The sequence below is a fragment of the Malaya genurostris genome, chromosome 3 (genome assembly GCF_030247185.1).
Source record: "Malaya genurostris strain Urasoe2022 chromosome 3, Malgen_1.1, whole genome shotgun sequence".
Taxonomy (NCBI): Eukaryota; Metazoa; Arthropoda; class Insecta; order Diptera; family Culicidae; genus Malaya; species Malaya genurostris.
Genome location: NC_080572.1, coordinates 255563005 through 255577332, shown reverse-complemented (window position 1 = coordinate 255577332; position 14328 = coordinate 255563005). Strand labels below are relative to the sequence as shown.

Here is a 14328-nt window from a genome sequence, read left to right as displayed (position 1 = left end):
TTGGTAATCATTATTGGTAAACGATTAACTAAACCGATTCCTGTTATTCTTTTAAGAATCGAAGAATTCTATTTTGAAGAATACTACAGTATTATATATGATAGTATGTTTGATATGATCCCGGGTTGGCGGTTCAATGCATAGGACGCTGGTCTTACAAGCCAGCTGTCGTATGTTCGAGCCCCGACCTGGCGAAGGATTCTTAGTGTCAGTAGGATCCATAGTACTAGCCATGCAATGATTCTGTATACTAAGAATCGGCTGCGAAGTCTGTTGAAACAGAAAGGCCAAATTCCACGGAAGGAATGTAATGCCAAGACTTTGCTTTTATGTTTGATATGAGAAAGGCATCATTTCACCACTAGGTGGATTAAAACAGGTTTTTAAAACTTAGATTCAAATAAAATGACTCTCTAGTACTGGTATCAAATATTATCCGGATTCGACTTTCGGTTCCGGAGTGAGCACTTGATTTTCGCAGAGAACGCTTAATCAATTTTTACAAGCTTAGGTTCAAATGAAAGGTCTTTCAATCCCATAAAACCCTATCATATTTTATCCCGATTCGACTTCCGGTTCTGTAATTAATGGTTGATATGTAAAAAAAACTTCAATTTCAATAGCGTTTTTCTACACAATACACTGAATAATCGAGGAAAATACTTTCAACTAGCCGTATAATTTTTTTATTGGGCAGATTTGGTTAGTTGAAGACCAAATATATTGATTTTGGGTATGCCGGATCGTCGTTCGCTGTTCTGGAAGTGCTGGAAAAAGTACTTACTAACGTAGGCCCAAATAAAACTTTTGTTCGGATTCGACTTCCGACTCCAGAACAACAGGGTGAAGCGTGTTCAATATTTCAAATCGCAAATCAGAACGACAATACAAAAAACAAAGAATTCTTCCAAACTTGGTTCAAACCTGTTTACAAATTGAAAAAGTAATACTTGATTGTTTTACGTTTCGCATTCAGCTCATCATTGACATTGGCAGATTATGTTGACTGCTAATGCCACCTCGCGAATCAACACAATCCGCTAAAGACGTAAAGTCATTGCTATTTACTTTAGCACAAACCAGGTACGCACGAGGTACCAAAACCTAAATGAAAAATAATACTTGGGCTTTATTGGGCTTATTTAAGATTCGAATAATAGTTTTTTGAAGAAATCCTTAGCAATATTTATGAATATGAGAGTTACATAAGAAATCATTTTTGTGTAATATGTGATACATATCTTTGACAAGCTTTGAATTTTTCTATAAGTTGACACCCACGGTACTTTTTGGCAACTATGACAATTTACCATTTTGTCCCAGTCTCACCTATTTTTACAATGCACGTTTTCTTCAGAAAACCCCAGTAATTACCTAAAACATTGCTAAAAACACCAACAACAATTTTTGCTTGAGTCCTTCTCAAATAGAAGGCTACAGTCAAAGTTTTGAACTGATGATACAAATCGTCCTTCTTTGGTCATGGTGGTATGTAGAATTGGAGCTAAATAAAAAATAACAGAAAAAATATTTTTAGAATAAACACGTCCTTTTGGATGCAACAGCGTTATTTTCTATGTTGATTACTTTCTGATAGTGAATATCTGGTTGTTTGCAAAACAGAAAGTAAAATATAAAAATTCAATATGTAGTGTCGAATGAAACGCAGCTTTGAATAATAGTTCTTCTTTAATCAGCATAAAGCCATGCATAAATTTAGCATTCAACAACCGCATCATTCATCTTCAAAGAGAGAACGAGCATAAATCATTCAACCCGCTAGACGAAGGTCAGTAACAGGTTGACATGCCATCAACGTCGCCCACTTGTTTTTTTTTTGCTGAAGAGTACTGGCGTCTGATGTTTGTTGGATAAATCAATTTTATTGATATATAATTCACTATCCGGCGTCAATAGAGTTCTCCATACAAAGGAAAAACGACCACGGAGGGAACCATCAGTTCAGGCTTATTACCGCAACCTTCCGAGTTTCTTTTTGGTAGGTTTACTTTGGAATATCCATGCGATCGGATTGCTACTGATGTTAGCAAACCGATGCCAAACGATGATGGGCATCGTGCTAAACTACAAATCAGCGGTGTGATGGTTATGAGCCATAAATGTATCGCAAAAGTGATATGTTTGGAGCATAAACACCCCTAAGCTGTTAGTCAATGTATTATGTGTTAATGAGACCGCAATCGGAATCCAGGTCCGCCTGATAACATCTCAGTATATGAATGAGATTAGTAATCGAATTGTCACATTGCCGAAGCAAATTTCATAGGTGTTATATGCAAAAGCAATTTTCTGGTAACTAGATTATTAAACATACTCTGGCTGGTTCTCCGGTATGTGCTTTTAAAGTATGTGATAAAAATAGAAAAAATGTAAAATAGATCATCATCCCTGTTTGTAGATCAGGTGAAGAAATTTCACACGAAATGTACATGAATGTCAGAAGAATCTATCGTCATGAATCAAATAAAATCAATGAATAACTAAAACACTTCCATCCGTACTAGCATGGCCTTGGAACATCCGCCCGATTGACATTACTTCTCGTGTTCGTGTCAGTATATGAATAATAAAATATGCCCGACTGTAAGGATCGGCGCAATCAAAGGGAGTCAAACCCCAAATGAGACATGCCAAACCCAAAGCCCCGATACACACAGTAACAAGCAGGTCCACTTACCATCATCCGACACCATCGACAAGTTAATCCGGTAATGCCATTGTACGCTTTTATTCGTTTTCGACACTTGGAGCACCGGCCGTAGCAGTTCCCTTCGACCCAGTGATGCTGGAAGGTTGAAGTGGTTTTCGATTTTTTCGACTTGACGTAGGTGGCAATGCAGGAAGCTGGCGTCCGCTGGACGCACCGCTCGTGAACCGTGTACTTACACACTGGATGCCCGTTGTTATCGTTTATCCCCGTGGGTTAGCAGAGAGAGATTCGTTTGTTGACCGACGTAGGTGATCCGGTTTCAGTTGATGGATTTGAAGAGGATGATGTGAACGAAATGGAAAAAAAAGATCACATGTCATTTGATACATAAAATTATATATAAGTCAACGAAATAGCAGTGGTGCAGCGAATTCTTTTTTTTTTAATCGGTATAATTGGACTACTTTTGCTCTGTCCATTTTTCCCAATTATACTCCAGAGCATGGTGAAGTGCGACGATGAAACAATGAATATGAACCATTCACTTGATAACACAGTTTATTGATCGTATCCACGCGACTGAATTTGCAAATCAATTGAGATGTGGATGGACATTGCTTGTATCGAAAAAGCAAATGAAAATCATCATCGGTTTGAAACTTCATTGAGATATCAACATTAGTAACATTGTAGTTTCAAAACAACACTTTTTTCACATGGAAATAATTTTACGTTCAATTCCGTGCTCAAAATAAATGCAGGAGATGTTTGATTAGACAAAAATAAATGTTTTCCAGTCGGTGATGAGCAGTTGTTTTCATCGAACACGAATAACTCTTGGCTCCTGGAAAACCATTTTAGTTTGTACCAGGGGTGGAAATAAGCAAATAAAAATAGTCAGTATTATCTTTTCATATCACATATTTATTGTAGATATTACAATACATTTTGAAACGAATGATTTTTGAAAATATAAATTTTGGTTTTACTTAGAATTTAAAAATGTCTTCATCGTTATCAGTATCACTGTCTGATTCGGAAATAACATTTCAACAAAGTTAGGCTCGTTTTAAAGTTACTCTGTTTTTATTAAACAGGTTTGAAGTTCAAAGGGCTGTCACTTGCGGTTCTGGCGATATAATGGTATACGTGACGTAAACATCAAAACTGATTACCGCTCAATTTTCTCGGATATGGATTATCCGATGTCAATAATTTTAGGCTTGTTAGGTGTGTTCATTCCGTCGATCGCAACGGAATTTCATGCTTCGTGATGTATTTGAAATTTATTTATCAATACCGTCGTGATGGAGTAATATCATCAATGAAAACAGTTAATAACATTAACATACATGCTGCGATGAATAATAATTATAATGATGAGGAAAACACGTCCAATCCCATGCAATGCTATGCAGCTGATTAATATTACCCTGTTTAGCTTGATTATCATACACAGAAGTAACAGGAGTGCAGGATTCTGCTACGCCAATTGATACGCACCATTCAAACGCTGCACCAGCGCTCCTGTTACTTCTATGAATCAAATTCATGTGAAAATAGGGTTTTATTGGGTTTAATCTAAATAGTGCATGAACATCATCATCAGCATCAACCAGCTGGAAATAAAATAAAGTCTTTTGTCGCTATAATCACTATTTGGTGTGGGATATGCTTTACTAATGCTGTATTGCGTGTTGCTATTGTGCAGTGAAAACTGTTAAATTGACATTATCAATGTGATTACGAATCAAACTGATTATTTCCATAAAACTTTCTTCTAGCATTAATTTTCCTTCTACTAGTATTTATTTTATTGCGAATTAAACAACAGGTTGTGAAATTAAACACGGTTTGTAACAAACGAGAACATGTGTTGAAACTTCGTAAATCGTGCCGTAACGGAACCGATTTTTTCCCAGCTCTGGTGATAAGGACTGGTAGAGGAGCATTCCTGAAAGTTACAAATTGACAATTTTCTCCAATTGGAGCAAAGATACAAAATTGGCAATTTTCGACGATTTTAAAAGTCTCATTGACACGCATTTTCCTTAGTTAAAAATTCCTGGATGATCACACTCCTCATCGGGATCAACGATTTTAGATGTAAATCAATCGGCACACATGTCTGATCTTTCTCATATTTTCTTCCCCAATACTCAAAGCTGATCGAATCGTCCAGTGATTTGATCTTACAGGAATGACTGATAATAGTAGCGCAAAATCACTACCGATTTTGTGTGACGGGAAATCAGTACTGATTTTGATCAATGTGATTCAAAGATAACTTATCAACTGTTCTTAAAAAAAATCAGGAGTGATCTTTATTGGGAAAGATTACAAGCGATCATCTTCGCCAGTGATTACGATTTGATGATTTGTTGATCTTGATTTTTCCATCTTCGAAGTTAACAGTTTCACAATCCTGTAAATTTCAAGAATTCAACTGTAGGATTTTCTACATATGGGTGTCGCTTTCTAATTAGATGCATAAATTGGGTAAGATGCTGCATAAACTATTCGTAGATTCTCAGCAGAACGTTCCGTCAAATGACCAGAAAAATCAAACTCGCCAGATTTTTTTAATGTATTCGTGATTCCGTTTATATATTCTACATAAAAGGTAATTTGAAATGTATGTGTGAGACCAGTTTTGAAGGTTTATAACCTCTTTGTGTTCATTTATACGCCAGTTTTAATTTTATTTGGTGGAGTTTTTCTGATCCGGAGAGGTAAATAACCATAAGGGTAAAGGTCTCTTAAATTTGGAATTGCAGAATAAGAAGTTGAATCTAAGTAAAATTCAATTCATAATAACTTCGTTTTGAACCGTAAATAGGTTGTAAGTTCGTGAAAATTGATCGATACCAGTTCCATTTTGGATTTATTTAATTTTAGATTTTCACATCGTGATTTAAATGGACGACAACAACAAAAAGTTTTCTTAAGAAACATTCATTTATAATGCTTTTTATCAAAAAATCTCTGTGTGTGATACTGTTTGAAACATAGCAAATTTCAAAAAGTGATTGAGCGTCATATGAACGGCTGATAAGTGCAACCTATCGTTGAAAACCCCTGTAAGTAGTTTTGAATACGAAAACCGAATTAATATTCGATGTATGCCAAAACCGGACTTGAACTTTCCTGAACAGAAGTCGTTTAAAGTCATTTTTTGTGTACAATCCGGGCAAAAATTTTTGAATGGGATAACCGGATAAAATCTTAGCCGGTACTTTCAGAACAAATGGGTTGATTTTTGCATGGAAACTTAATACGTGTTTCCCACAGCAGCGGAATTCATTTCATTTATTGAACGTTTTGTATTTTATCTAACAGATTCGTTTGCCATTTTAATTAAACATATGCGCTTGTAACCCACAATTTAACCTACAAATTTTTTTGAGACCTAAAAGATTTTGGAAAACTGGATATTCATGACGAATTAAGTTCGATAATATATGTCTATTAACATATTTTTCGGAATCAAAGTGTAAAAACTAACTTCAATTATCGATATTATTGGAAAGCATTTTAATATATTTAAAACTACTAACGGGATTACTATATTTAAATCTAAATCATATTTGAATGGTTTTTATGTACGACCTCGCAAACAATTTTAAAGGACTTTTAAGGTGGTGTTGAGTTCCCTATATTTGAAAACCTGATCATTAACAATTGCGCCGTACGCCAAGGAAAGTAATTAAACAAGTCTCAGAAAACACAACTGCCAAAAATGTAGGGTTTATTATTCTTACAAAATTGTATAAATGTTATATTGTTATCGGAGACTTATCGGAGAGTTAAGTCACTTGAACCTCGGTCTTGGCTAAATGCGCTGAGACCGTAGAAACGTTATACATTCATTTCTGCCGCGGTACAGAAATGCGCGAACTAGTTTTTGAGAGAGCGCTTAGTTGTCTTCTAAGAAAAAGAACAAATTTGTCTAAGCGCAATATGCATAGTCTGCTGCTACTCTGTGTAATGTACAGTTTCCACAATTTAGAAAATAATTTCAATTTTAGTTTTGTTGCCAAATTACTTAATTCACGGTGTTCGGTATTGGTTTTTTCGGATTTTGATATTTTTTACTGCTACAAGATCATTTGCCATAAAGAATGACAAAGGAAAGAAATGGAAAATATATACGTGAAATTTACACCGAAATGCATAGAAATACACTACACACTTAAAACAGATTCTCGAGCTCGGCATATTGAAATGCCGAATTAGATCGGCACAATATGACATTTAACTGATTGTTCAGTAATCCACATATTCTTTTTCGAAATTCGATGAAGTAATATTCTGATATATCGGTGAAGCGTAATTTTTTTTGCCGAATTTTGGCATAATATTATGCTGAACTTGTCAGTAAACAACAAATATACCGAAATCCGTTTGCCGAGATTTCGAACAGTGAATTAGCTTTTACTGAAACTCGGTGAGATATCTGTCATGTAATGTCTCTTGTCAGTTTTGCTAAGCACCACGTCGCCATTACTCGTGGAACTGGAAAACGTATAAATTAGATGAAACATAAAGATTCCTTAGCTTTTGTGATAATAATTTCATACAATAATGAAGAAAAATCCTTGTTATATTCGATTACTGATTACTCGGCGATTCATGATTCAATCCGGATCGCTTTTACCGAGCTAACAGCAAAATTTCTACTGATAAGCTTGGCAATACTTGACAAAATTATCCCCAAATTTTAACCCTTTAACTGCCCTTTTTATGGAGTTAGGGCGGTTCTTCATTTTATTTAAATTTTTCAAAAACCTCTATCAAAAATATCACCAGAAGATTTTGTGAAGAATTTTTTTTTCGATCTTGAATAAAATAAGAAACTTTCTTTAGGTATAAACTAACATAACCTTTTCAAATTGTAAACATTTATGTCAAGTGGATAAGAATTTTTCTTTATTTTGCATCGTCGCACTAAATGATTCAACACACTTTACCCTATAGTTCTGGAACCGGAAATCGGACCCGGATGAAATTAAACAGCAACCTATGAGACTATAAGAACTTTTATTTGAGCCTGTTTGTGGCAATCGATCAAATCATCTCTGAGAAAATACAGTGAGTCTCGTTTTAAACTTTTTGACCACTACTTCTGGTACTCCTGGAACCGGGAACTTGGAACCAGTATAGTCAAATTGAATCAGTTTTAAGCCTTCATCGCTCTAAATGACGGTATGAAATTCAATAGCAACCTATAGGACTACGAGATTTTTTATTGCGAGTGACATTATTTGACACATACTCACACACATACACACACAGCCACATACATTGCTCAGCTCGATGAACTGTGTCGAATTATATAGTGCACTTAGCCTTTCGAATCAATTTCAGACATACCAGAGTTTCGGGAGATTCGCATTGATTAGATACCTGAGCCCGACTCCACTGGTAGAAGGTAAAAGATAAGTTACTAAAAAATTTCTGCTTGCTTAAATGATATATAAATGAGTGGTACTCTTCAGAATATTTTTCTTTGGTTCTTAAAAAACAAAAAAGTTTGTTCATAAACTAAAATAAACTATGCCATCTCTGAGGAAACGAAAAGAGGTACTTCCGAAACCGGAATCTGGGAACCGGTATAAGCGAAGTTGGCTCGAGAAAAGCGACTGGGATCCATTTTTGCCTTTCTCATATAGAAAGGTTATGCAATCACTGTGAAAACCGACTTTTGAACCGAGGCCCGGAGGGCCGAGTGTCATATACCATTCGACTCAGTTCGTCGAGTACGCAAAATGTCTGTGTGTATATGTGTGTGTGTATGTGTGTGTGTATGTGTGTATGTGTGTATGTAACGTTTTTTTGCACTAACTTTTCTCGGAGATGGCTGAACCGATTTTCACAAACTTAGATTCAAATGAAAGGTCTTGTGGTCCCATACAAAATTACTGAATATTATTTGAATCCGACTTCCGGTTCGGGAATTATGGGGTAAAATGTGCAAAAAATTGTGAAAATAAGTGCACTAACTTTTCTCAGAGATGGATGAACCGATTTTCACAGACTTGGGTTCAAATGAAAGGTCTTGTAGTCCCATACAAAATTCCTGAATATTGTTTGGATCCGACTTCCGGTTCCGGAGTTATGGGGTAAAATGTGCAAAAAAATGAAAATATGTTTTCTAGCTTTTCTCATAGATGGCGCGACCGATTTTCATAAACTGAGGTTCAAATGAAAGGTCCTGTGGTCCCATACGTAATTCCTGAATTTCATCTGGTTCCGACTTCCGGATCCGGAAATATAGGGTAAAGTGTGTTAAAAATTGTATAACATCACTGAAAAGGACGAAAAACCGTAAAAAGTTTAGTAAATCGACCACAAATCATCTCCAATTAATAGTTTTTTTTATCAGCAGACGGTCAAACAAACCGATTTCGGTTATTGGTTTTAGGAATCGAAGAAAATTATTTTGAAGAATACCACAGTATTATATAGGTATGATAGTATGATTGATATGAGAAAGGCATCATTACACCACTAGGTGGATTAAAACAGGTTTTAGTCTATGATTACAATCTTCGGTCGTTCACAAAAAAACCCAAGAACAAGGAAAGCCAAATTAACTACTGACAATGACTACCGACAATGACTACCGATTGGAAAAGTTTTGAGGCAAGTTTAAGAACTATTTTACTTTTTATTTCCGATGCTTCCGAAATCAGAAAACGAGAACCAGCATAGCCGGAATCGAGTTGTTTGGTTGTCTATTGACAATGACTATCGATTGGAATTGTTCCGAGGCAAATTAAGATTTTTTTTACGTGTTTCGTTTTGCCGCTTCAAGTGACGGTATCCAATTTTTAAAACGCTTTACCTTATAATTTCAGAACCGGATGAAATTTTTAGGTTTTATATAGGACAATGTGACCTTTCATTTGAATTTAAGTTTGCCGCAATCTGTCTTGCCATCTCTGAGAAAAGTGAGGAAGTAATTTTAAATAAGAATTTTTATACCAATCATCCTGTAACTCCGGAACCGGAAGTTAAATCAAAATTCAGGAACTTTGTATAGGACAATTATGCTTTTTATTTGAATCTAAGTTTGTGAGAATAGGTTTAGCCGTCTCTGAGAAAAGTAAGTACACTTATTTTCATTTTTCTCACATATCACCCTGTAATTCCGGAACCGGAAGTAGGATTCGAATAAAATTTAGGAACTTTGTGTGGGATTACAAGACCTATCATTTAAATCTTAGTTTATAAAAATTGGTTCAGGCATCTCCGAGAAAAGTGAGTGCAACAAAATGTTACATACATACATACACACATACGCACATACATACAGACATTTTGAGTACCCGATGAACTGAGTCGAATGGTATATGACACTCGGCCCTCCGCGCCTCGGTTCAAAAGTCGGTTTTCACAGTGATTTCTTAACCTTTCTATATAAGAAATGCAAAAAGCTGAGTTTAAAAGCTACTATTAGGCCATTAATGCACTTTAATTAATGACTTCTGGCTCCAGAGATATGATGGTATAAGTGACGTAACCGACAAAACGTGCTGTTTTCTTACCGCACAATATTCTTAGAGATGGCTGAGCCGGATTTAACAAGTCTAGGTTCGTTTGAAAGCTACCATTGAATTGGAAATGACTGACATTTCTGGTTCCGAAGATATAATGGTGTAAGTGACATAAGCGACAAAACGCGTTGTTGTTTTACCCTTTAATTTTCTTAGAGATGGCAGAACCGATTTTAACAAGCCTATGCCCGTTTGAAAGCTTCTATTGAATAATGGATAAAGTTCGAAAACCAAATGGTTGTCACTTCTGGTTCTGAAGATATGGTAATATAAGTGACGCAACCGACAAACCGAACATTGTTCATCGGCTGAATTTTCTCGCAGATGACTCAACGAATTTCGATAAACTTCTTTGAAACCTTACAATGTCAATCAAACTTGTAAGGGTTATAACGAATATGTCCGCTTCTAGAGATGTAATGTTATATGTGACGTAACAGACAAATCCTAGTGTTTTTCAATGCAATAAAATTTCTCGGACATGAAAGAAGCAATTGTGAAAGACTCAGACTGGTTTGAAACCTACTGTTAGGTTATTTGATAAGCTCACAATACTAATGGCCGAGCATGTTTTAGTTTTTTTTTTGCAGAAGCGTTTTAGTTTTTTTTTTGGTTTCGTCTTGCACTCAACTGCTCATAGCACGGCCAGAAAGTCTTATATTGATTTTATCGGTGCTTATAAAGCATTTATAAGACAATAGTGTTTTATATCTGCCTTATATATGCATGCTAAGCGAATATGGGATTTGATGGTTACTTGGGTAATTTCAATCAATAATTGCAATAACATTACTAATCGAAACGAATTTGATTGAGCTGCAAGTATTAAAGTATTTGACCATATTTCTAAATGTTTACTTCTTCGGATTTTTAACATGAATCATTACATCAAAGTTCAGTAAGGGCAGCAAGTATCTCAAACTGAAAAAATGACGATTTTGGAGAATCAATTGGGTTGTCAGTTTTCATGTTATTTTTAACGACCTTGAAACGAACATTGAGCGACGTTTTATCGACTCTAGTAATAAAGGAAGTCGAAGAAATGGGAATATCACGAAATTCGGATAACCAACAGTAAAAAATGACATAAGGTTTTGCGGCATGCTAAAAAACATTCTTCGACATGTGATAAATTATAGCTCGATTCAACAGCGGAGTTGTCTTTTTTTTCTCGATGAATAAAGAAAGTTTTATTTCCCAACCATAAAACCCTGCTCAGGCAGCAGCAGTAGCAATAGATTCGCCAGTTCTGGAATCGGAATTCGGATCGAAATAAAATTCAAAAGTTTCGTATGCCACCTTAGGTTTGTTCAAATCATAATTTGTGAAAATCGAAAAGTTAATGCACATATTAACGGTAACAACTGTACCGTTCAAAGATAGCGATTGACCTGAAACGACCAGAGCTAACCAACAGAAAAGGTATCGTGTTTTTTATCATGACAACGCCTTGCCACTCATATCTATAGAGTTTAGTCAGAAAATCCGAGGACTTGATTGGGATGTTTTGATGATTTTGGCTGAACCTAGCACCAAACTGTTACCATATTTCTCTTGCAAATAAGCAGAGATGGCTTCAAGAAAAATTGTAAAAATCTTTTACTAGAGTATTTTGCCTACAAGGTCCAAGCATATATGACAGAGACATTGTAGCCTTATAATGGTAAATAAAAATTACCCTTTTAATGATAACAATTTTTCAGAACAAAACGATGCATATATCATCCAAATCAGAATTCCAATGCATGTGGAAAATCATCATCATTTTCATACGAAAATAGTGGGTCTCTTTTACTCAACCAGATATTTGGTTTCAAAACGATAATCTTGGTTACAAGTATTTAAAACCTGTTTAAATCCACCTAGTGGTGTAATGATGCCTTTCTCATATCTCACATATTCACTGGTTAGGTGAATATCTCAAAAAGAAAAAAGGAAATATTGACTACTACACTTATTCGTTAAAAAGAGAAAAAGTAAAAAAATATTAAAACAATTTTCGTTCTACTTGCACAATGTTCCCCATCAGGAGCAAAACACAATCACAACCACAATTGCAGAACAGGCATGATTTGCACAAATCAATGGCGCCTAAATACAGATATAAACCGAACCCACAGCCCTATTTGGTAAAATTTTATTGTCAGTATCAACAGGTTCCTAATTGCTCGAATGGAGCATGTACAAAACACGCATGTCGCTCAATTACTGAACAGAACTAGCCAACCCCGGGGACTAATTGACCAGAGTGAATTGAGGCCCACTGCTATTGTATAAACTTGAACCAAATATACTTACACACACAGCACAATCCCTTTTTGCCGAGACCGACAAGCATGTTCAGGCACATGTTGCAGTATGCTGGTTTGCTGAAGTGTTTCAACCGCCAAACATGGTAGCCATCCTCCTTCAGCGTGTTATCGACGCCTGCACCGAAGGCGGGGGACCGACCGCAGGATTGGTCGTAAGTTCCGAGTTGGTTTGTTGGTGATGAGTCCGATGAATGAAATTCCAGTGCCGTCCAGTTGATTAGAAAAGCATGCAATAGAACAAATCAGAAATTTTAGTACTTCCGGCAGGCAAAATTTCTCTTTTTATAGAATTGTTTCCGGTTGTGTTCTCCCACAGGTAAAATAGAACTCACATCATGTTTTATTTCTATAGCGAGCGTGTGGGAATATTTGTATGCTTTGTATTTCAAATAACAAACCAGCAAAGTACAAACAGGGGTACTTTGACACATGACTGACAGAAGTGTTGGTTATTTGAAAAAATGGAAATGCAAACGGAGATGTCCAACGGATAGTTCCGGAATGTTGCGCTCTGCAAAATCAGCTCGAATCAGCTGGGTAAGGGTAAAAAGCACTTCAGTATGGTTGTTATGCAAATTTACATTTCTGTCAATAACGAGATGAGTCAGGAAAGTTTTGCTTCTGCAGCATTTTATTCGTCAACCTGTTTGCACTCGGATGACAATTTACAATTGGAAATGCATTGGATGGAAGCTGCACAGTTGCGATTCACTAGAACTGCTGCTGTATATATATAGAGTTAAACTTTTACCGGAGAGACGAACCAGACGTCAAACAGTGGTCGGTTTGTGTTCACAATATACATGGAAAATTTTTATCCTCAGCGTAATTGTGCCAGTTATCAGTTCATTACTTGAACCACCGCTCTCTTTTGCCGAGATTCACGGATTGTGAAGCAACCGTTTTCCAATATGTAGCACGGAAGAGTTATTGTGAAAAATGTGCAACGACGCGGAAATTCGAAGCGAGTATATCAATTTTTATGTGTCCGTTGCATTCAATGTACTGAACAAGTGAGTATTAATTTATTATTTTATTTCCGACCGTTTCATCACTTTTTTTTTGTAAGACAAACCGTGCAGAGAAAATTGCATAGCAACCATTATTTTATAATCTTATAATTAATTTCGAGTGACTACAATGAGAGTATCAAACTAAAAATATTGCAACTTCAGCTGCTTGTCCACTAGAGAAACTTAATGCCATCGCACATACCTTGATTCGTTGTTCATAAACGCTTCGATACCAGGACAAGCTAAAAATAGATCTATCTGCTACAATAATCCACCCACTTGAATTCAGAGCCTTATTTGATATTGCGAAATCACACCGGCTTGATAGACAGTGAATTATCCTTCGACATCTGTCAACAACCAGGGGGAGTGCTCTGTTCACTTTCACTTCTGTACGCGTGCAACTAGGCAAAATATGGCTGGAAGGATGCCTGTCAAGCTCAACGCCAACGGAATTGGTGATGCCTGAAAGTGATGACAGTCTGAATGCGAAAGTAAATAAAATCATCATCGGTAGAGCCGTGCTGTGTTTCAGTGGAATTCGACAGCTATTGAAACATCAATATTTGATGCGTTCGGAAGATCTACGTTTCGGTTTGCATTTTGCACACCGAGTGAACAAAAGCTCGACCAAGGTGGGGCTTGTTTTTTTGGCTTCTTTTCAACTAAGTCGGCTTTCGTCGCGGAAAAACGCGAAATACTTCAAAATTTATTCAAGCTTCCAGACTGTTACTCTCTCGCAATAATCCTATAAAGCATGCATGGATTGTTCA

At 36.2% G+C, this 14328-nt stretch overlaps 1 protein-coding gene across 3 annotated transcripts in view; it reads right to left on the bottom strand.

The window, feature by feature from the left end:
* Positions 1–14328, bottom strand: part of LOC131438667 (diacylglycerol kinase 1) — a 332489-nt gene that overhangs the window by 32464 nt on the left and 285697 nt on the right. For all 3 annotated transcript variants that reach the window (XM_058608831.1, XM_058608833.1, XM_058608832.1), the window contains 2 exons: positions 12529–12657; positions 2699–2910 (listed from right to left, as the gene is read on the bottom strand). In XM_058608831.1, coding sequence (XP_058464814.1) covers positions 2699–2910; positions 12529–12657 — 341 coding nt within the window. The remainder of the gene's footprint in view (positions 1–2698; positions 2911–12528; positions 12658–14328) is intronic.